The 22,618-nt window shown below is 42.6% G+C and overlaps 1 protein-coding gene across 1 annotated transcript in view; it reads left to right on the forward strand.

The window, feature by feature from the left end:
- Nucleotides 1–21,762, forward strand: part of AHRR (aryl-hydrocarbon receptor repressor) — a 112,045-nt gene extending 90,283 nt beyond the window's left edge. The window contains exons 7-10 of the mRNA XM_030549368.1: nt 4,629–4,828; nt 7,989–8,098; nt 9,574–9,712; nt 20,527–21,762. Coding sequence (XP_030405228.1) covers nt 4,629–4,828; nt 7,989–8,098; nt 9,574–9,712; nt 20,527–21,646 — 1,569 coding nt within the window. The 3' untranslated portion in view covers nt 21,647–21,762. The remainder of the gene's footprint in view (nt 1–4,628; nt 4,829–7,988; nt 8,099–9,573; nt 9,713–20,526) is intronic.
- Nucleotides 21,763–22,618: the final 856 nt, after the last annotated feature.

Raw genomic sequence — 22,618 nt, forward strand, 5'->3', positions numbered from 1 at the left:
AGGGCTGCGGGACTTGCTGCACTCAGCTGGGAAAGCGGAGCTGCGGGGTTGCGGGGCTCCGGCAGGGGGAGCAGGTCAAAAGGCAAAAGCTGACATTAACGTTGTTTCAGTCTGTGTGTTACTTGACATCGTGTATTCATTGTCACCATAGAAGGGAAGGGCTCTGCATAGACGGAAATTTGCCTGGGCATCTGTAGAAAATGTTCAGTAAAATTTGCTTTAAAAATTAAACCTGGTGCTTTGTCATCGTGTCATCATTTTTATTTCTTAGCTTTCAGCTATTTAAGTGAACTCTAAAACTTTCATATTGACTGTTTACTATCTGACATTGTATCTCTCTAATCTCCTTCATAACCATCATTGACTTTTTTCCATTTTAATACTATCCCATAATATCAGAGACAGTGAGAAAAGTAGCAAATAAAGGTACATGATTATCTTTCTATCTCTATAGAGAATGATAGATATACATGCATCTGTCTCACATAGAGAGATGTGATGTATTCCCTGCAGCCAGGGCGGGCTTTAGGAAGTGCAGGGCCTAATTTGAACAGTTTCGATGGGCCCCCGGCAGAGATGACTAAATAAAAAAAATATGTAAAAAAACATGTGGGGCTTGTACTCACTGGACAGTGCTCCAGTCTTCAGCGGCACTTTGGTGACGGGTCCTTCACTCGCTCCAGGTCCTCGGCGACACTGAAGGACCCGCCGCCGAAGACCCAGAGCAAGCGAAAGACCCGCCACCGAAGTGCCACCGAAGACCCAGAGCGCTGCCAGGTGAGTAAAAATTTAAAAAGTGCCTCTAGCCAGGGAAGGGATTCTCACTGGGCCCGGGGCCCTCTTAGGCATGGGGCCTGATTCAGGAGAATTGGTGGAATAGGCCTAAAGCCGGCCCTGCTCTAAAGTTACCTATGGCTTTGCTTCTGGAGAGAAGGACTGCCAAACACAAGGGATTTCCCTGCTCTGGACACTGAGCCATAGCAGAGTTTGAGTCCCCATCTTATTATGAGACCTGTAATTCCCAGCACCTTCTCCCCAATAGCGAGCAAATATTTGTCCTTAACCCGGTGGTGCTCAGTGCTAATGCACAAAAGTATGTTTTAACTCATTAGATAGACAGGCTCTTTGCTAATTATAAGGTGAATGTTTCTATATAACCTTCCCCACCAAATGCACTTTCCCTGTAGAAACCTATTCTGTAGGTTCCTTACATAAGATAATCAGACACTCAGCTTTTTTAGGCAAGAGCAATGTGACTCCGTTTATCACAGTGCTTGACCCAAATGATCTCTGATCTAGAATCAGCTGAGAAGAAGTGAATAAAGTCTAAGGGCCTGAGTGTTGACACTGAAGGAGAAGGAGAAGGAGACCTTCTCTCTTTATGCACTATCCTGGTGGCTTATGAAGTAAGCTCTAGGCTTCCTATGATGGGTTTAATCCTCCCTACTCCAAGCTCTAAAAACTCAGCTCTAAAACACAATCGAGAATATACACAGTTGTGAGGACTGGTAGAGTTTTCATGATGTCATTTTAGGTTGATGTGTCTGTTGACAGAGGCATCATTTTATTTGTTGTAGACTAAACAAAAAACTTTGGCGGGGGTGGGACATTTATTAAGTACATACACAAGGTAAAGAAAGAAAAAACAGGTGATAATATTTAAAATTCAAAGGATCAACTTTTAGATTGTATAGTCTTTGGGGCAGAGACTGTCCTCTATTTTACATTTTGTACAGTGCCTGACACAATGGGGTCAGCCTGGCTGTGGCCTTGAGATGGTACCACAATATAAATGTTAAACAACGATGATAATAATAATAATAATAATAAATAAATATTCTTCTGCTCTCATTTTGTATAGAGCCTTTTAAAGGGAAAACTCATATTTGAAAGTCTCAAATAACTTTGTTGCAGAGAAGAGAGAATCAGTTGTAGGTGATAACTTCCAGAGTCTGTTATTAAAGTCCAATCCTGTTTCTTCTTAAGGTAAAACAAGACACACAAAAAGACAGGGAGAGAAAAATAGCAAGAGATAGGAAAATACAGATTCTGTCTTGGATGCTTGTGGTTCACTTGCCACAAGGCCACGGGCATAGTACAGGAACTCCTCACTTAAAGTCATCCCGGTTAATGTTGTTTCGATGTTAAGTTGCTGATCAATTAGGGAACATGCTCGTTTAAAGTTGTGAAATGCTCCATTCTAACGTCGTTTGGCAGTTGCCTGTTTTGTCCACTGCTTGCAGGAAGAGCAGCCTGTTGCAGCTAGCTGGTGGGTGGTTGGAACTAGGGTGAACCAGCAGCCCCCTTTCAGCTCCCCTATCAGCTCCCCACTCCCCTGAATTCCCTGTGTAGCAGCTGTTCCTCCTCCCACTGCTATGTGCTGGTCCTGCCCTCTGCCTTGGAGCTGCTCCCAGAGACTCCTGCTTGGTGTACGAGGGGAGGGGGAAAAAAGGGGGCTAATGTCAGGGTGTCTCCCCCTGCTCCTGCACCCTGCTTACCCCATCTTCCATAGAGCAGGGGGGGACACGTGATGGAGGGAGCGAGCTTCTAGACAGTAGCTGCCGTCTCAGTTCTCAGCAAGCTGATTTAATTAACAAGGCAGTGTACTTAAGCCTGGGGTCAGCTACTTAAAGGGGAAATGCACATTTTTTCTCTCACACACAGGGTGTGTGTCTCAGAGCCTCCCAGAGGGGCAGGCAAGTTGGGCAATTTGCCTCAGGCCCCGCAGGGGCCCCCACGAGAGTTTTTCAGGGCCCCTGGAGTGGGGTCCTTCACTCACTCCGGGTCTTTGGCGGCAATTCGGTGGCGGGAGGTCCTTCTGCTCCGGGACCCGCCGCCAAAGTGCCCCGAAGATCCACGGCTGGGGGTCCTTCTACCCCGAGACCACCATAGAAGTGCTGAGGTCTCCCGCCGCCAAAGACCCCAGGCCCCCTGAATCCGCTGGGTGGCCCTGGTGTGTCTCTGAATGCCCTCCCTCCTTTCCTGCTTCCTTGTAGAGTGTTGTGAGAGTTAACCCTTCAGGGCTCAATCAATTGCTAGTTCATTTAGCAGCAAGACATTCCTTGGGAAATATCCCACCCTCTGACTCCTCCACTTCAGCTAAGCTTCACAATCATCATCACTGTTTATAAGTATTAAATTGTTTCTTTAAAACTTATACTCTGTGTGTATGTAAATAGCTAGATAGCTAGATAGCTAGTCTTTTGTCTGGTGAAAAAAAATTTCCCTGGAACCTAACCCCCTCCTTTACATTAATTCTTATGGGGAAATTGGATTTGCTTAACATTGTTTCGCTTAAAGTTGCATTTTTCAGGAACCTAACTACAATATTAAGTGAGGAGTTCCTATATATGACCCCGTTAGCTACTTCTAGGTCCAGACATTACTCCTGTGCTCTGGAAAACATTTGGCTGGAGTGCTTGTATTTTCCTCTGGTAGGCAAACTTCTACTGAGATCAGGCTGCTTGTAACAGCTGTTAGCTGTGAGCAACTTGGCAGGCTAAGCATTGCAAGATTAGATTTGTCCTGTTGGCTGAGCTCTTACAGTCAGAAGATAAAAAGAGACATAGATAAGTGGGAGAGGTGAAGGGGTGAAAATTGATGCACCAGGAAAGAGATAATACTAAGAAAGCTCAGGTTCCCATCTCAGGAGTGTCTCATGCACCTTGGAGGCAATCATGTCATATGCTCCCTCCTGGCTGTGTTGGTTGCACTGTCAAGCCATTAGCAGTAGTTGGCAGAGCAGTGAGGTGAATGCCTCCCTGAACCTTTGCGCTGCTCTCTGACCATGTCAGCTGAGGGAAAGGGGTGGAACTGCAGTATGTGCCAGTCTGGTGAAGAAGCCCTGAGATACAGTGGTCTATCCCTCAAGACTCTTTCGTCTCAAGTCTCAGCAGCAGTGTTGATCTTCACTTAGCACCCTGCTCTAGGACAGAACTATGCAGAAGGAGCTAGTTCCAGACTGAAACTCCCAACCTCCCCCCATCCCTGACATCTGATTGTGGATACAGTGGAGGGTCAAGGTCTTCAGACAGGAACTGAAGGTTCCCTTCCTGCCCCATACAAAGTATCCTGACATTTTGAGCTTACTTCCCAGCTATGCCTATCTGCGTCTCTGCACGGCTCCTCTGCATTTTGCCCCAACCATGTACTTCCCAGAGAGTACACACAATTATTTCACAAGGGCGTGGGGGAGAGAGGAAGGAAACTCAGGAATCTTCATCTTGGAGAGATCAGAGCATGGGAAAAAAACCCAGTTCCGGCTGGACACTGAGACATACAGGAAACTGTTACTTTTGCCATCATAAGCTGCTGGACTTGGCTAATGGAACATGATACAGAACTTCTACTCCAGCAACAGGAGGGGGAAAGGCTAGTTAAAAAGTCTCCATTCTAATCAGTATTATCTCCCCTTTCCATGTTTCAGAAGTTGTTTTGGACAGCCACACATTAAACATAATAAAGATAATGAAATACATACTAAGGGTTTATCTGCATGTGTTAGAACTGATAGAACATGAATATGTTCAATATTATTTGAACATTATGATCTATAGATCATATTACCATTTAAGTGTTTTATACATTGAATGCTTATGATAATTTTATTCTGTTTCTTTACATAACAGACAATGCAGTTTCAAGGTAAACTGAAATTTCTCTTTGGACAAAAGAAGAAGTCCTCTTCAGGAACAATATTACCACCTCAGCTGTCCTTATTCTGCATAGTGGCACCACTTCTGCTCCCTTGTATGACAGAGCTGAAGATGAAAAGTCTGCTTGTGAAAGCAAAACACAAAGCTGATGATGCATCCACAATGGATACAAAGTATTTTCAAATGAATCTTTTAGTATTTATCATTACTTACTGGGGATATATATTTATTAAACATGTAAAAAGCACAGCTTATTCTAAATATCCCTCTGTTTAAAAGCTCTCCGTCTGAATAACGATGTCTTGCTTCTTTCAATATTTTTGTTCTTTCTTTGCTATTATTCAAAATATATCAACATAATAAATAGCTGTGTTGGATGTAAAAGTGGCAAATAAAAATACATCCATTCATTTGGAGGGAGTTCTCAACTTGCCAAAGTGTGTAGCATGGCTACAGTTTAAAGAATGACCTCATGGGCAAACCTCAGTAGCACACTAAGGAAAGAGGAACATTTGGACATTAAATGTGCCTGTATGTGCATCTGGATGCATGTGAGGGAAAGGCAGACATGATCTACACTGTAAAATGGTGCCATACTTGTGTATGAACACACTTGTCAACAATTGTGCTAGCTGACCTGGGGCAGAACATGATCCAGCAGTCAGTGTAGCCCAGGACGCAGTATGTCCGGTGTTTGCTCCTTGGTAAATTTCCTGCCTCTTTTGTGATAAAATCTCAGATTTAATGTTTAGATTAAAACAATGAGGAGTCCAGTGGCACCTTAAAGACTAACAGATTTATTTGGGCATAAGCTTTCATAGGTAAAAAACCCACTTCTTCAGATGCATGGAGTGAAAATTACAGATACAGGCATAAATAGATATTGGCACATGAAGAGAAGGGAGTTACCTTAAAAAAGTGTTCAGAGTGTGCTCTGTAACTTGCTCTGAATAGTACCATATACCATGAGTAGTTCCACTGACGACAGACAACTTGTGGAATATGGTATTGTTGTTCAGCGTGCGCATGATTATCAGAATCTGGCTCTTAGCATTGTTTTTGTTTGTGCTGTATGTATACTATATACTCATATGTTATATTTCTGGCAAGTTAACCACTTGATGTCATTTTGACAAGAAAGTAGAATTGTTGAAAAGTTGAGGCTATAATAGTATATGAAATAGTTGATCTCTAGGTCAACATTTGGGATATAGCCCAGGTCAGTGGTGATCAGAAGTCACTACCTCTTGCCAGCTTTTCAGTGAACTATGTGAAATGAGTTGATGATCTCAGGCCAGTTCCCATTAGAAAATTGTTTATAGCACAAGGATTATTGACAGTTTCAGCAAAGGCAAGGATGTAATAGGTATGCAGAATGAACTATCCTTTCACCTCTAGGGTCCCTCCAGTCCCGGGCTGAGGCACTTTGGCATGGCAGATTTAGGGCACTTACACAGCCAATGTCCATGTCCTACCTTTTCTGTTAATAAAAAAAGAATGATAGGGAATGTCTTCATGCACAGTTAACCTGGGAGATTGGGACCTAGGTTAGCCTGGCCTGGGTCTGAGCAACTCTACTGCAAAGCACTACTCATTATTCTTCTTGCACTCATGTTGTGTGTTTGGGACATAGTCCATGGTTCTTTGTGATGTGTTTCTCAAATGCAGCCACTGTGGCTGCATGTGGGCACTAGGAGCTTTTCATGTGGCCACAGCCTCCTAGATGGTGATTTGGTTGAGGGGGGAAGCAGCAGCCCCTCCCCTGTGGCTACCAGCAGTGATTGGGCCTTACCCCGCTCTAGAGACACAAAAGCTGGAGGAACAGACAACCAGTGTGAGTTCCCCACCTTCCTGGGACTGGTGGATCAGGCTTCAGCCCTTAGGTGGTAGGTGGCGGGTTCCAGCCATGGGGCTTCAGGCTCCATCCCCAGGCCTTGTCCCCTGCACGTAGGATTTCAGGCTCCGTTCCCTGGCTGTGCGGTGGCAGGCTCTGGCCCCAAGATTACCACACCCCCATTACCCCGACCCTTGCTGCCTAGCCCAGTGTCCCATTGTCCCTGGGTCCCACTGCCTCCATCCCCACCTCAGGTTTAATTTGTCCCTGGGCTTTCTGGGGCTGAGTAAGTCTGCTGTGAAAAGTAATATTTGTATGTTTGTTAATATCACTTTTCACAGCCGACTTAGTAGCTACCAAGTCTTAAAGCAACCAAAAAAGCAAAAGAAACAACAAGAAAAAAGACAAGAATGTTCAAAGCACCTTGTTTGTGTTTCTATTACATTTAGGTCCCGTAAAGAATAGAGACAACTGTACATAATTTTTACTATAGAGTCTGCAAAAAAATTCTACATAAAAATAATGATTTGGACATGTGTATGTACATATTTATATGTTTTTCCTAAAGTTAATTAAGTATTTTAGGAAAAATTGTCAGAGAGACCACCAGCAACAATTGGTGGACTCACTCTGAGGCCACCTAAAAATTTGTTTGAGAACCCCATCTAGGATTCTTTCCCAGTCAATTGTGTCAATTTTGGGAGAACTCACCTGTCCTTCAGGGAGAATTGTGGGAAGGCACTGGAGGACTATCAGCACTCAAGTGACTTTTACCTGTGTCTTCATTGCAAAGTGGGGAGGTTTCCCGTCAAGGTAAAGCAGAACCTGGGCTCTAACCTGTACCCTCAGCCAAGTAAATTAGGCTTAACACATCTCCAAACCTATGTTAAAAGTTTTTCTATGTGGATGGGGGAGGGGGTTGGCGAAAACCCAGGTAACAGCCCAAGTTAACTGTGCAGTGAAGACATCACCTTAGAATCCAGTGAAGTCAGTTTGGCATGATTCACAAGCTCCAAAATGCATTTAAAAATAAAGACTGTGACTGATTATAAATCTAAACTATGTGATGATTCTTGCTACATGTTGAAGCCCATTTGCTAGCATTTATCTTTAATGCTAACACTCATATGCCTTGGTTGTATAAGAATCTAATGGAATAGAATTTAATGAAAACATTACTATTTATTTCAATCCAGTCTAAATGTTGTTATTCCAGGAAATAAGTACTGAGCAGAATAATAATAAATGTAATAATAATTTAATTTTAATAATTTTTCTTTACAGTATGTACAGTCTTCCAGTCCCACACTGGATTGGGCATTCATATGATCCAGAAATTACTGGCAAACATTTAACTTTAATTATCACACATTCAAACCATAACTACTTAGTACATGTTTGCTAGTTTGAAAGTCGTGTCTTACACAGTTGTGTGTGTTTGCCCTTAGCTGTATTGTCATTCACTGACCAAATATTTTCACATTGTCTGTCCTCTGCAGTTCAAAAGCTATTTCAGGTCTATGTGAAACAGAATTACAAGGAAGAACCACTTACCATGAAGGTACAGCTTTCACTAATGTGTTACAAAATGCTGAAAACCAGATCAAAGGTATCAGATTGTAATAATTCTGCATTACTGACAGTTTGTGGAGACAATCTTCCTGCCCCCACCCCATTTAAGTTTTCCATATTTTAGTCCCAATTTCCCATTTTTCTGTTGTCTGCTATTGTGATGTAGATTAATCAAATATGAGATAATATTGACATCATAGTCTAGCCATTCTCTAGCTGCCTAGCAATACAATGTTACCAGTTCTCACAATTTTATCACAAGGCTTGTGATATTAAATGTGTTTTCTTAAAGCTCCAGCCCCAGATTCATGTGATTACAGGTATAGTAGGCTGCAGCTCTCTAGTGCTTCCTGGGGAAAGGGTGGGCATTGCTTCTGCCTCAGCTGTTGAGGCACAGCCCTCCAGCTGTGCTAGCTAGGTGTCAGCCCCCCTTGTGTGGGGAAGGTTAAAATAGTCCAAGCAAAAAGGCCTTTGGGAAGCTGAAGAGAAAGGTATCAGCCCTTCTCCTTTTTGAGGAGAGCTGGTCGGCCAAGGCTCTCAAGTAGTTTCCCTATCAGTAACCCCTTCTTCCAGAGCCTGGACAGCTCTGGGTTGCAGTCCTGCTCCTTCAGAGTGCCACACAGGCTGCACTGAGCAGGGAGTCTCTGACCCACCCCTCTCCAGGGTTGACATTCCTTACACGTGGCCAGGTTGAGGCTGATTGTGCCCAGAGGAGCTCTTTAACCCTCTCCTGAGTGGGGTTGAGATCTGCCCCACCACAGCGTGAAAAGTCTTAGCATTCATTAAAAACAAAGGGGGGTTTCTCATGGTTGAAGCAAAAATCTTGAAAACATGATGTGAGTGTACCCTAACGGCGCAAAACCAGAGAGCAAATAAAAAGCAATGAAAATGTATTGGTTTTTTTATGGGTTTTGTTTTTCATTGTTTGTTTTTTGGTAATCTGACTTATGATTTCTGAATGCTTGGGACTTACACTACTGTGAGAATCTATGATCTGCTTTAGCTGTCTTTTACAAATTGGCAGGGTGTTTAATATTAAATGTAAGAATTTAGTAATCCTCTTTGCTGACTTTTGATAGTTATTTCTCCTCAAGCCTTCCCTTCTCCCTCTTTCCTATACAGATAACTCCATTAACTTCTTTTTTGTACAGGCTTGAAACCTTGAAGTCATACTTGCTTTAATACAAGTTCTCTATCACAGCCACTTTCACTGTCTAGTTTCTCTTGAATCTTTATTATTAGATAGGCAAAATCTGTACTGAACTGACGATACTGCAAAATCTCACTGATTACAGTTTAAGTGTTTGCAAATTGAATATGTAATCTTTTTTCCCAGTGTGCATTCTTGTCTGTAATTTGCCTAGTTAATCTTAACCATAACACATTTTGACCTGCACTTTTCTGTATAACAGATACCAAGCATATTTGTGAGTGTCCAGTAGTTTATTAGGTTATATAAAACTAATATAAAAATTATTTGCACTAGAATATATTTTCTTTTAATTTTTATAGCAAACAATGGAGAAAATGGCATTTCTCTATTCAAAGTACTAACAAATGAAGATCACTGGGTCTGGGTACAAGCTAATACTCAGGTTCTGTACAGGACTGGCTGTTCAGAATACGTCTCTGCCTCACAGCAAGCTCTAAAGTAAGTATATTTACATTTTCCTGTAGTTCTGAAAGATAAAGACACTATTCACCAAAGATAGGACTTTGTGTCTTAGAAGCACAAGTCCCACTGAAAGTCAATGAGACTTGTGCTCCTAAATCACATAGGTAGGATTTTCAAGAGTGTCTAATTTCATTAGAGATGTCACTTTGCCAGAATAATTTATGTGGGAAGCACTCAAGTACTGTTGTAACAGGCACTAGTGCAAAACCCTAAGATGGATGACTACTGACTTCACAAGCCCTTTGAGTGGGCCTTACTCAACACAATATTTGTATTCTTCAAAGAGGCAGTTCCTAGAGATGCACAGATCCTATCTCCATAGTAGGTTGAATTATATGGCAGCAAGAAGAGCCTCTCATGGAAGCCAAAATAAACCCCTAAACAAATTATCCCTGCAGTAGACTAATAGAGAGCTGATGGGGAGGAAAGTTCATGCAAATATACTTTCTACCAGTTGACTTTCACAACTCCCAATTCTTAAGACTCCCATTTATGGCTTAGAAACAACTGGGAGTCAGTCCAGCTCTGGACTACAATAATTCTCTTTTTGTGGCTGCAGATTTTGGGATGGTACTGGCCTTCTAAAGTATGGGGAACACATTCAGAACAAGAAAAACTATGACAGAGGCTCTCTTCAGCAACCAGCAGAGTGTGCTGCAGGAAGCCTCCACTGTCCTGTCATTGCTGACTCCTTGGTTGTCAGTGTCCTCTTATTTTATAATATTTGGGAACCACGGTCATTTCTTGCTCTTTATGGCTGATAGCTGAATGATGTTGTCAGAGGTATGGATTATAAAGTATCCTTGAATCTCACCCTTTAAACATTTTCTGGGATGATGTAAATAGAGAAGCTTGTGTTCAATGCAAAAGGTGCAGGTTCCCCTGGGAGTAGAATCTGTGCTCATCTTAGGAACCCATTTCTTATTACTATCGATATAAACCTCCCTATTCACATGTTCTCTATTATTTGGTCTACCTGTGCCCATCGAACTGTACATAGACCCCGTCTATGTAGATCTCCCCTCTTCTCCACAAAAGAAGCTCAGCCATATTTCTGGCATGGTCTCTTAAACCCCCATGAACCTTATAGAGGCCTCTCTGTAGTGTTTGCTGAGGAAGGAGGCAGAGAGTGTGTGGGATGGGTGCAGGGCCAGGAGATAAGCACAGAACCCCCTCTCGATCTGTGAAAACTGTATTTAGACTGTGGCCCCTTGGCTTTATTGCTTTTTGCCTCTGTTCCTCTCTCTGTTCCCACCTGTCTTCAGTTTCTATGTGTTCTTCTTTTCTGCCTGTGCGCATGTACACAGAAAACAAGACTCAGCAAAAAGCCCCTCTGCCCACATAATCCAAAACTCCTGAGTGCTCTGTTAAGCCTTGTCTCATGGAATGTAGTTCCTCTCCCACCTTCTCCCCACAGAAACTGCACAGACTCCAATGGTTGTGCCTTCACCATATCTTTTTATTTTAAAAGTTCCCTCCACCTTTTTCATAACCTTCCCCATGCAATAGTCTATTTACAGTGCTAACATAGCTTTTGGCCCTCTCATCAGGGCCTGAGTGGAATAGAAGTTTCCCTGCTCTGAACCTCTGTGTGGCTTGGCTAGGCTAGGCTAGGCTCGGCTCGGCTCGGCTCGGCTCGGCTAACCCTGTTCCTCCCTCTCCGCCCTTTACACTTCCTTCCTGTGCTTCTTCTTATCAGCCATGGGCTGGTGGGATAATTGGCTCAGCTGGCCAGCCTGATTAATTCCCCCTATCGGTTTTCCCCAGGGGAACTAATTAATATCTAAGTGATCAGAGTGCAGGCTCACCTGTTTGCACTCTGCATTCTGTCATGCCTTGTTTTAGAAGTAGCCCTTTAGCTGTCTCACAGCTATCTTAAGTACAGGGCACATTCACACATCAATTTCAATGAGTTTTTAGCTAAAGCCATAACAAGGTTTAACCCAGCTCATAATAGCACCCCCAATCTCAGCTTCTCCCCATCAACAGGATGAGGCCTAAAAGGTGCCACCCAATAATCCATCCCAAACAGAAAAAAAAATTAATTAAAAAAATTACAAATGGTATAAACTTACGGTGTCTTTCTGTCAGACTGTCAGGGCAGAAATATAGGTAGTTAGACCGAGTGGTTAAAGTAGGGTAGGGGACCAGATCCCTATGCCAGCTGGGGTTCAAAACCAGAAGGTCAGGAGCTGAGTGTCAGTTACCATGAAGGGCAATTTAAGAAACCAGGTGGTCAGTGTCAGAATACAACAGCTGGGTGAGCGATATGAAGCAGGGTGGAGTCCAGTTGTATGGATAGCTTCCTCTTCCTCCTTCCTGCTTAAGTAGGGGGAGCTGGTCAGTCTGGTGCACCGGTGTTCCACCATTTGAGACCCAGGGCTGGAGCCTTCTATCTAACCTGGACTTCAAGGAGTCCCAGTTCTAGCTGATGCCAGTAAGCATCAAGTGGAAGATTGGAGCATGATGTCCCCCCTGCCAGGAACCCTGCAGACCCAGGTGTGAGACTCCTGGATCATGACACGATCCTATGCCCTAGACACATCCACTGGGCAACATTGGTCCAAGTTTTTCAAAGTGTCTCCTGTAGAAGGCTCATACCAGGGTTGGGGCATGAGTATTTTCTGCTGTCTCCAGGTCCACTTATCAAGGCCATAGCCCTCTCAATTAGATATTAGAGCCTACCTCATTTAAGTTTAGCATCTAAGACTTTGTGACTGATGTATTCTTCATGCCCTGTATATGCACTGGTGGGAGAGGTCCTGTGGGGAAATGAATTCTTTGAGAATGGTTTTAGGAGTGATACATAGAACACCAGGTGGATTCTAAGGGATTGAGATAGGTGGAGCTTGATGGGAACCAGGTTAATTTGTTGCCAGATTTGATAGGGGCCAAGGAACTGGTAGTCAAATTTACTAGAGAGTCTGTCCATACGAAGGGTCTCTGTTGAGAGCCATACTTTTGTCTCACTGAACAGGTAGGGCTCTGCTACTGAGGCTGATCTATGTGCCATTTGTAGTCTCTCATTTTTTCGAGGTGTTCCTCACTTCCTCCTGAATTTCATGGATCCATTGTACTGATCTGAGGTGGTCAGGGTAGAAGAGGTCGAGGGTAACTTTGGTGAAATTCAGGGTTGTACCCAGAGTCAACGCAAAAAAAAAAAGTGGGGGGGGGGGCTTGGGTCCATGGATGCCTGGTCTGCATTATTACATGCAAACTCGACATAGACTCAACATCCTGGTGATAATTGACATAGCATTGCAGGTACTGTTCAAGGATCTAATTCACCTTCTCTGGCTGTTCAACTGGGATGGTAGGTGGAGGTGTGGTATGTATGTATCCTCAGTAACATAGTTTCATGCTAGAACCAGGAAGTGAATTGTGGCCCTTGATTGGAGGTAACATGATCAGGGAGGCCATGGAGACTGACTATTTGGTTTATCCATAGCTGGGCAGTTTCCACAGTAAAGGGTGGACTGGTGCAAAGAATTAAGTGGGCCATCTTGGAGAAGTTGTCTACCACAGTCCAAATCTGGTAATTCCATGATGAAAACTAAGGCAATGGCTGTTTGGGGTCAGGATGGGTTTTCCAGAGGTTGGGAAAAGTTGCAGGGTTCAAGGTTTAGTTCCTTGACAGAGGTGCATACATCGCAGGAAGCCTGCATTGAATGCCTGCATTGAGGGGCACTGTGACATTACCCAGGATACAATTTGGACTGGTGAACAGCTGTGTCCTCTCAATTCTCCACGCTAGGGTACCTTTTGTACTGCTTCGCTGTGAGAGTAACCACTCCTGGTCTGCTCACATTCTGCCTCCAGCATGTAAATTGCTCCCAGCTATACAGTATGAATGCTATGGCCAACCACTCTTGAATTACACTGCAGAACAACAGCAAATTCCCAGTCCCAGATTTTCCCCCAGAAATGTGTTTCTTGTACGGTCCAGCCCTCTCCTGGAAAACGCAAGCTCATATAAAGTACATCTTTTATTAATAGAAAATGGTACACAAATTCTGTTATTGCAAATGGATTTTCCCAAACACCTCCATTCAAACACACTGGTTTAGATAAAACAATAAAACAAGTTTACTAACTATAGACAAATAGATTTTAAGCGATTACAAGTAATGAGGCATAAAAGTCAAAATTGGTTACAAAGAAATAAAAGGTAAACTGCAACCAATACCTGACAAGCAGCTAAGTAAATTCAAAGCAAAAGTCTCTCTCACCCCATGCATCAGCAGTCTTACTGGCTGAAATCCTTTCAGACAGGATCCTTCCCTCCGTCCAAAGCTATTTCTTTGTTCCTCAGGTGTTGCGGCTGCCAAGAGTAGAGAAAAAAAGGAGGGTTAACTTGGGTCATCTGTTCCCCATTCTTATATTTTTCTTCTTCTTTGAGAATCATCTCCAGCTGGAGTTTAGGAGACAAGAAGTCCGTGGGAAGCTTTCTTTGCCAAGATGTAAATTTTTCACTCACACCCTTTTTCCTGCAAGTTAACCAGGTGATAGTTCATTTGGTTTCATTGTCATCCAGCTGAGGCATCTGCTTGCCTATTGTTTCCGAGGAACAGGTTTGTGGCTGCTTTTCTAACCAGGAACATGTCTCAGTAATGTTATACCATAGAATTTTATAACTTTACATACAATGTTGCTGCACATATTTTACCGGGACAATAATGATCAGCAAATTGTGAGTTTTCAAATGATACCTCACAAGCCATACTTTGTACAAAATTTATCATAGTCTTGATACATGGGGTAGAGATTGTCACAGGCACATTTGAGGCCAGCAGAAGAAGGAGGACACTTGGCTGTTAGAGCACCCAAAGTGTCCCATCAGTGGGGAGTCATGACATAATGGTACAACAGCCACTCTTGCTGGACCCAGGGGAATGTAAATACAGTTATTTGCAAAGGTGGTTACCTCCCAGGTGTCATGTGGCTCTTTGTTTATGTCAGATAATTCACTGAACGGAATCCCTGAGGCAGAGACAGAACAGATAGTGGCAGAGAGCTGCATTAAGAACGTTTCAAGGCTTGAGAATGTGGGTCAGTTGCTGGCTGAGGTGTTGTGGGTTGGGACTATATTCTCCCTTTTGGGGCAGGGCATTGGCCTTGCCATGTTTAGTCCTGGGGCAGTATGTAATGGTAAAGCTGAATCGTGAGATGAACAAGGCCCAGTGGAGCTGTCATTGGTTTGAGGCCTTAGCCCTGCAGAAATACTCCAAGTTTTTATTGTTGGTAAATATTTGGACTCGCAGATGAGCCCATTCTAAGTAATGTCACCATTCCTTAAAGGCAATTTTGATTGCCAGAAGTTCTTTACCTAGGATCTCACAGTTTTTCTCTCTGTGGGTAAGTTTTCTAAAGTAATAGGTGTGTGGGTGCATTACTTGTTTTTGGGAAAGAATCAGGCTGGAGATGAACTCCAACAAAAGTTTGGATGACACCTGGGTGGGCCAATATGGGAGCCATAGTGAGGGGTGCAATTTGCTTCAAAAAATTTGGAATGAACCATCAATAGAAATTTGCAAAACCCAAAAACCACTGTAGGTCATATACATTGTGGGGTGCTGCCCAGTCATGGACAGCCTGGAGTTTGTGCAGGTCCATCATGATTCCCTCTAGGAACAGAATAAAATCCACAAACTCTTGGGACAGCTGGTCAAATGCACACTTCTGGAGCTTGGCATAAAGACCATTGTAGCCTGTCCAGAACAGTTCGGACATGAATGGTATGCTTTTCAGCATTGTCTGAAAAGACCAGTGTATTGTCCAGACAGACCACAGCGCACAATCCAATATGTCTCGTAACACATTGTTAATAAAATGTTGGGAGTTTGTCAGCACATTTGTCAGCCCTAACGGCATCACTAAATATTCAAAGTGGCTGTAACAGGTTCGGAAGGCAGTCTTCCATTCATTCCCAGCCCTGATGCACATGAAGTTGAAGGCTCACCAGAGGTCCAGTTTGTGGACATGTGGCCCCTATACAGTCCAGTAATTCTGGAATCTGGGGTAGTGGATACCAGTTCCTGATCATTATCTGGTTTAAGGCTCAGTTGTCAAGCTAGAGTTGGAAATTGCCATTTTTTCCCTTGATGAAGAGGACCAGTGCCCAGCTGGTGAGGTTGACTTGAGAATGACCCCTCTGGCCAGGTTCTCCTGGAAGTATTTACTTAGCACAGCTAGCTCAGGTTCTGACATGGCATAAATCCACCTGAATGATATTTACGCTCCTAGCTGCAATTCTGTGGGGCAGTCACAGTCCTGATGTAGAGAGAGGGTTTCTGTGAGCTTCTTTTCAAACACTTTGGCATGGTCATAATATTTAAGATGGAGTTCTGAAGTAGGTTTGGTGGGCATCCCTATTTTGGTGATCATCTCCACCTGAAGCCCCTGAGTGCTGGGGCAATGTTGATTTACTCCTGAAAATACTGCTTACAGAATTTTGAAGGGAAATTGCCCTCCTGCTCTTACCAATGAATGAGGTGATTATGAAGAGTCCTCCAAGAAAAACCAAGAATCAGAGGGGAGTGCGGCGATTGAATGATGCTGAATCAAAATATTTCTCAGTGCCCCTGGATAATGGCTTCCAGGTGGACTGTATTTTCGATCATTAGACCTGAAGAAAGATGGGAGCCATCAGCCATCAATATTTTCCCTAGGTACAGAGCGGCTTTGTGTCACAAAGGAATCTGCAGGGCCTAGGTTGTCACTGCATCTATGAAATTGTCAGCTGCTCTTGAATCAATGAGGGTTCATTAGATGGGAATCCATTGGGGGTCTCCAGGGATGCACAGTCAGATAGGCACCTGCAAGTGGGAAGCCCCTGAGTGGAGCTGGGTGCATGCCCCAGGCAGGACTGAGATACAGGGGAATTCTTTTTTCACACAGCCCAGGGCAGTCCTTCTTACTGACCCTGAAGTGACTCATTTCTTGGGTTCCTTGGAGCTTGCGCAGGACAGGCAGAAGGTTTGCCACAATAGAAGCATAAGTGGTGCCAAGAGAATTGCTCCTTTTCTTTGGGGGTGAGCTGTCAATGAGCCTGATCCACCTGCTCTGGTTCAGCAAGTGAAACAGGCACCAATTAATAGTACGTGGATGGGGCTGCAGGGACTCTCATTTTCCTCCCTTAATTCCTGTAACTGAATATCTATGTGGACGGCAAGGTCAGTGAAGGTGTCCAGACCCATAGGCATCTCCATGTGGCCAGTTCATCTTTGATTTCCTCCTGCAGACTCCACCAGAACTGGTACTGCTGCACTGTCTTGTTCCACTCCATGGTCACAATGAGATGATGGAAATGGGCCACATAGTAAGCAACAGTTACCCTGCCACTGCCAGAATTTCATTTGAGCAGCCTTGGCCAAATCGCTCATATAGATTGGAGGAAGGCATTCCAATTTGACAAAACTGCTGTTACTCTCCAGCAAGTGGGAGGCCCAGTCCAACACCTCCCCCATCAGCAGGCAGATTACCAAGACCAAGACCATGTTGGCAGGGTCAGAGGTGTACATCTGGGGATGCAACATGAATAGAAAGCAGCATTGGTCCATGAAACCCCAGAATTGCTAGTGACTCCCATCGAATTGCTATGGTAGGGGTTCTGTGGGCCCAGCCTTTCTGTCCCTCCACCCAGTCATTAATTTGAATTGAATGTTGAATTGAGCCAATTAAGTCTCCCAGAATTTTGCCCTCAAAGATACTGCATTTTTGCATTATTTGAGCTGGGACAACCCCCTGGTCTCTCCCCTTTGGACCCTGTGGGTTATAAACAAGGTAGAAAACAGTTGAAAATGTCTGGTCTTACCCAGTTCCTCTGGCTGGCCCAAGTCCTCATCCATGTGGCTGCTTTCCACTGTGGTCAGTGACCCTTTGATTTCCTTCTAGAGCTGATTTTTTAAATCCGTAAATCCTTGATCCAGCTCATCTCAATTAGCAAGTTCCGGATTAGCTATAGCTTGCTTAGTCTTCATTGTTTTATGGAAAAACCTCTGGTTTATGTCAAGTTAGATTGCTGGTCACCTCACCAATCTATTTTATCATTCTAGACTGGGAGTTTTGCAGCTGGAATTCCCAATCAGTCCAAATGCTTTGTAGTTGTTGCACCAACAGAGTTTTCCCTCTGCCTGCAAGTCATCTTTGAGCTCTTTCTGGTAAACCTCCAGATGCTGCTTTAATCCCTGTTGTGAAGCCTCCAGCTCCTGTTTCAGGTCTTGTTTTATATCATGTCAGTCCTGTTATAATTCTTGATGACCTATTTGCTCTCTACAAGCACCTCCATTATTTGTTCTATCTTAGTTCAGTAGGAACACCAGCTCATAGTCTCACTCCTTGGAAACTGGATCTCACTCCTAACATCATTTCAGACTTGTGCAGCTAGTCAAAGTTTAGAGCCCTGGGGATTTTCCAGCTGGATGCACAACTTGATGCAGTCTGGTAGTTTCTTTGATGCAATCTTGTTTATTTACAAACCATGTACAAAGTTCTGCTTCTCCAAGTGCAGGAGAAACCAAGAACAAAAGGAGTAGTTTCTTAACTCAGAGCCTCAAGTCTCTTTAGCCAATAGACTCAAAAACTCTCTACCTTTCTCCAAGGTCGCACTGTGCTCCTCAGCTATTGGTTGGCTTTTTTTTTTTTTTTTGCCTCTGCCTTTCTCTGTGTTCTTATCTGTCACTAGTTTCTATATGTTCTCTCTTGCCATGTGTACATGTATGTGTGTGCACAGACAAAAAACAATACTCAACAAAAAGCCACTCTGCCTATGCAATCCAAAACTCCTGGGTGGGCTCTATTAGCCCTTCTTTTGGATGTGGCCCCTTAACTGTCCCACAACTATCTTAAGTGAAGAGTATGTTCACACATCAATTTTGACGACGTTTTAATACAACCCGTAACAAAATTTAACCCCACTTGTAACGATACGAGCTGTATCTTTCCCACTTTGGCTGTCCCAGGGCTGGGAAGCAGGAGAGGAGGCAGTGGGCCTCTGTACAGATAGCTCTTGCTTCCTGCATATGCCCCAGAATAATTTCTAGACATCTTTCAGCTGTAGGGGGTGGATCCCATAATCTTGCCTATGAAGAGAGAAACCCCATCTCTCCCCAAGGAATCCCTCTCCCAAAATCTCCTGCAATCTGTTACTCTAGTCCAGAGAATGAATTGGACCATTAAGAAGCAGACTCAAGATGACTTCTCTTCTTGTTCAAGTCTCTATTTTTGTGTTTGTTTTCTGTGTAATTTAGGAAACTGATACATATTTGGATGCCTTTGTTACCCAGAGGATAGTTAAATACCTCTATTGAGCATGGTAATCATGTGGCACAGAGTACCATGAGCATTGGTCCATGAAGTTCCATTCTTATTGTCCCCTAGCTAGACCAGCTGGGCTGTAGCAGATACTCAACTGTTGTTTTTGTATTTTGTTCATCACCACTTGCATCCTTGCCCCACAGTCTGCCTTTTCAAAATGTGCAGTAGCTTGCTGGAAATGTAAATTTGTTTGCCATAAAATGGCATCCTTTCCCCCATTCTCCTCCTACCTATATACAAATACTTCAGTATAATGCTTGTCTTCATGCTTTATTTCAGAACAGTCCCATCTTCTGCTTTACTTTTTACATTGGATGTTAGGTTTTCCCCCCACTTTTCACTGATTTCTAAAAGCTGCTGTTGCTGCATCATATTTGTGTTTCTTCCTGAGATGTTAATATTTAGCAGGGGGTTGAAACCTATTAATATTATAAATCCATATTTACAACTTCTCTGTCCCTCCTTAATCTGTTTGTTGTAATGTGACAGTTTCCACATTATAACAGCATGGGCTCCCCCTACTGGGGAATCTTGTATTTACACACTGAACCCATTCTCAAACAAATAATTATAAGTATTGAGCTAAGTAACTAGCTTCTGAAATCCCCATCAGTTTTCTCTCTCTTCCATTTTGAGTTTCTAATTCTGATACCACTTTTCCCCAAACCAGTTTGGCTCTGTACCTTAAATAACTTGGATTCAGTGTCTCACATCTTTCCTCTCTGATTAATCAAAGTCCCAAGAATTACTATACCTATTATCCAAAACCTAAGGCCAATTTTTTCATAATTTTGTGTGCTTCAGGTGTAGCTAGTAAGAACTAAGGAATCGCAGCACCTCATAAAATCAAGCAGAAGACGTCTCAAGCTGGACACATAAAAATGGAAACACCCAAATTCGTGAATGCTTGGGAATATTAGTCTGGACACTTCCTCTGAGCACTTCTTTCATCTCCTACAACAAACTGTTCTGAAAAAAACACACCTCTGCAGCTCTCACTCAAACCACTTAAATCAAAAAGTTCCTAACTAAGTAGTACTATTTCATTTAAACTACTGTGAACTCTGTTTTATTCCACACTATAGAAACCATTCTGTATACTGGTATACTATGTTGAATAAACCATTCTGTATATTGAAACCATTTTTCTGCCCAGAACATTAGGGTGATTTTTTTAATGAAAAAGATAATAAAAGTACAACTTGTTACTATTTTATTTAAGGTAATGGTAAAAAGTGGAATGGAATTAAACATACATACAGTAGTTTAAATGAGATGACCTTGCACTGTGTGTATGCATAGTATAAATATGGAATACATTATAAGATTATTTGGTATGAGTATGAGATTCCTGCATTACTCAAATATGAATGAAACTTCTATCACAGCACTCCATTCTACGTGGGTAACACACAGTACGGGAAAAATATTTTAAAAACATTTGACTGACTGACTTTTTCTACCTTTATTGAAAGGGAAGAAGATGTGCACCTGAAGGTACCAAAGAACATCACAAGTTTGAAAGGACACAAGGAAGCACTTAACTATAACTGTGCCATTGAAACTTTGGGACAGATGAAGCATCTTAACTGGACAGCTGTAAAAAATGAACAGGATAGCATCAAAGTGAAGTTTGAACCTAATACAAATGACAAGAGTTTCATGCAAGAGGAATCTCTCAATTCTAACGCATTACTTTTAGGTATCCAAAACAACTGCAACACGAACAACATTTGGACTTTAAAAAATTCATCAAGTTCTTGTTCTGTAAATCAACGCATTAATACATGTCCGAGCAGAAAAGTTGGACCGTTCTGCAACAGAAATCAAAGTCTTTTAAATTTAGCATCAGCCTGTCCTTCCCACTGGGGTACTACAGAAAATTGCCAGTCTTATTCAGGCTTACAGCAATTTACAGTGGAGAACTACACTACAGACCCTGTGAAATTACAGCATCCACTGATGTACCCAGAAACTCTATACAACACAGTATTTCCTCTAGATATGCCCATCAAAACTGAATATGATTCTGATTCTGAAAATGTAGCTGATAGTTACATGATGTCACAAAGTCGAGCCTGGCTGGATGAGAATGGTATGGTGAAAAAGCAGCTGATTGGCTACCCTAACATGGTGCACCTTAAAACAGAATCGGACCTCAGTGAGCAACTATCTCCTTGTCAAAAACAAAAGCACTGTGCTTACACACCACACAATTGGCAATGCATTGTAACAAATCATACCAACAATATGAATAGAAACAGATCATGTAAAGGGTTACATAACAAAGAGATGACACAGGTTTGCCCCCAGAACTCTGCATGCTTGGAAAGCATCCATGACTTTCAGCGTACAGACTTCTACAATCAGTTCTATAACCCCAAATCAGGAGAAGAAAAAGAGCAGAATAACCAGATTTTTAAGATGCAATGTGAGTTTAAAAATCCCTGCTTGGTTCATGCAATCAAGTGTGAATCCTCAGATTCTCCATCATTGTCTGATAATGGGCAGGATGGAATAGAGATGATCTTCCCTGAAAATGCATTAACGGGTCCTATGCCTCATAAAACAACTGAATGTACATTTTTACAATAGATTTGTAGCATCTGGAATATTTATGATATTGAAAAACAAGAAGAAGTTGTAGATTATCTTCCTGTTGGACTACATGAGTAACTACAATTAAAAACCAAAGAGAAAAGATTTAAAAAAAAATTACTCTTTTTGGTGATCTTTGGGAATGGGGTGAAGTAAAACTACAGATATCATTGCAAAGTGCTAATTCAGACTTCCTATAGGTGTACCAGTTTAACTTTTTCAAGCTTCCCCTTTTATCTGTTGTATATCTGACTGCATTATTAACATCTAACTGTATCTTCCTCTTGCCTTTATTCTGTTGTTCATGGCATGATGTGGGTGAAATCCTGGCCCCACTGTGAAGTCAATGGCAAAATTCCTATTGACTTCACTGAGACCAGCCTTTCAGCCTGTGAATCTAAGGTCTATATTTTTATTTTTAGTTTCTCCAGTAAAAGGGATCAGCTATTGCCTTCTCCCCACATTAATTTAATCACCTTCAGGCAAGGGCTTCTCAAATCACAATTGCTTAATTTATAGGAAGACCAGTATAGTGGTAGACTCAGGGACTCAATCTATTTAGCTTGACAAATAGAAGGTTAAAGGGTGATCTGATCACAGTCTATAAGTACCTACACGAGGAACACATTTAATAATGGATTCTTCAGTCTAACAGACAAAGGTATAACATGATCCAATGGCTAGCAGTCGATGGTAGATTAATACAGACTGAAAATAAGATGCAAATTTTTAAACAGCGAGAGTAATTGACCATTGGAACAACTTTCAAAAGGTTGTGGTGGATTCTCCATCACTGGCAATTTTAAATCAAGTTGGGATGTTTTTCTAACAGGAATGCTCTAGGAATTATTTAGGGGACATTCTACGGCCTGTGTTATACAGGAGGTCACACTAGATGATCACAATGGTCCTGTCTGGTCTTGGAATCTACAAATCTGTTAACTCAAAATCCAGTCACCTTACAAAAAC

The sequence above is a fragment of the Gopherus evgoodei genome, chromosome 2 (assembly GCF_007399415.2).
Source record: "Gopherus evgoodei ecotype Sinaloan lineage chromosome 2, rGopEvg1_v1.p, whole genome shotgun sequence".
NCBI classification, from domain to species: domain Eukaryota; kingdom Metazoa; phylum Chordata; order Testudines; family Testudinidae; genus Gopherus; species Gopherus evgoodei.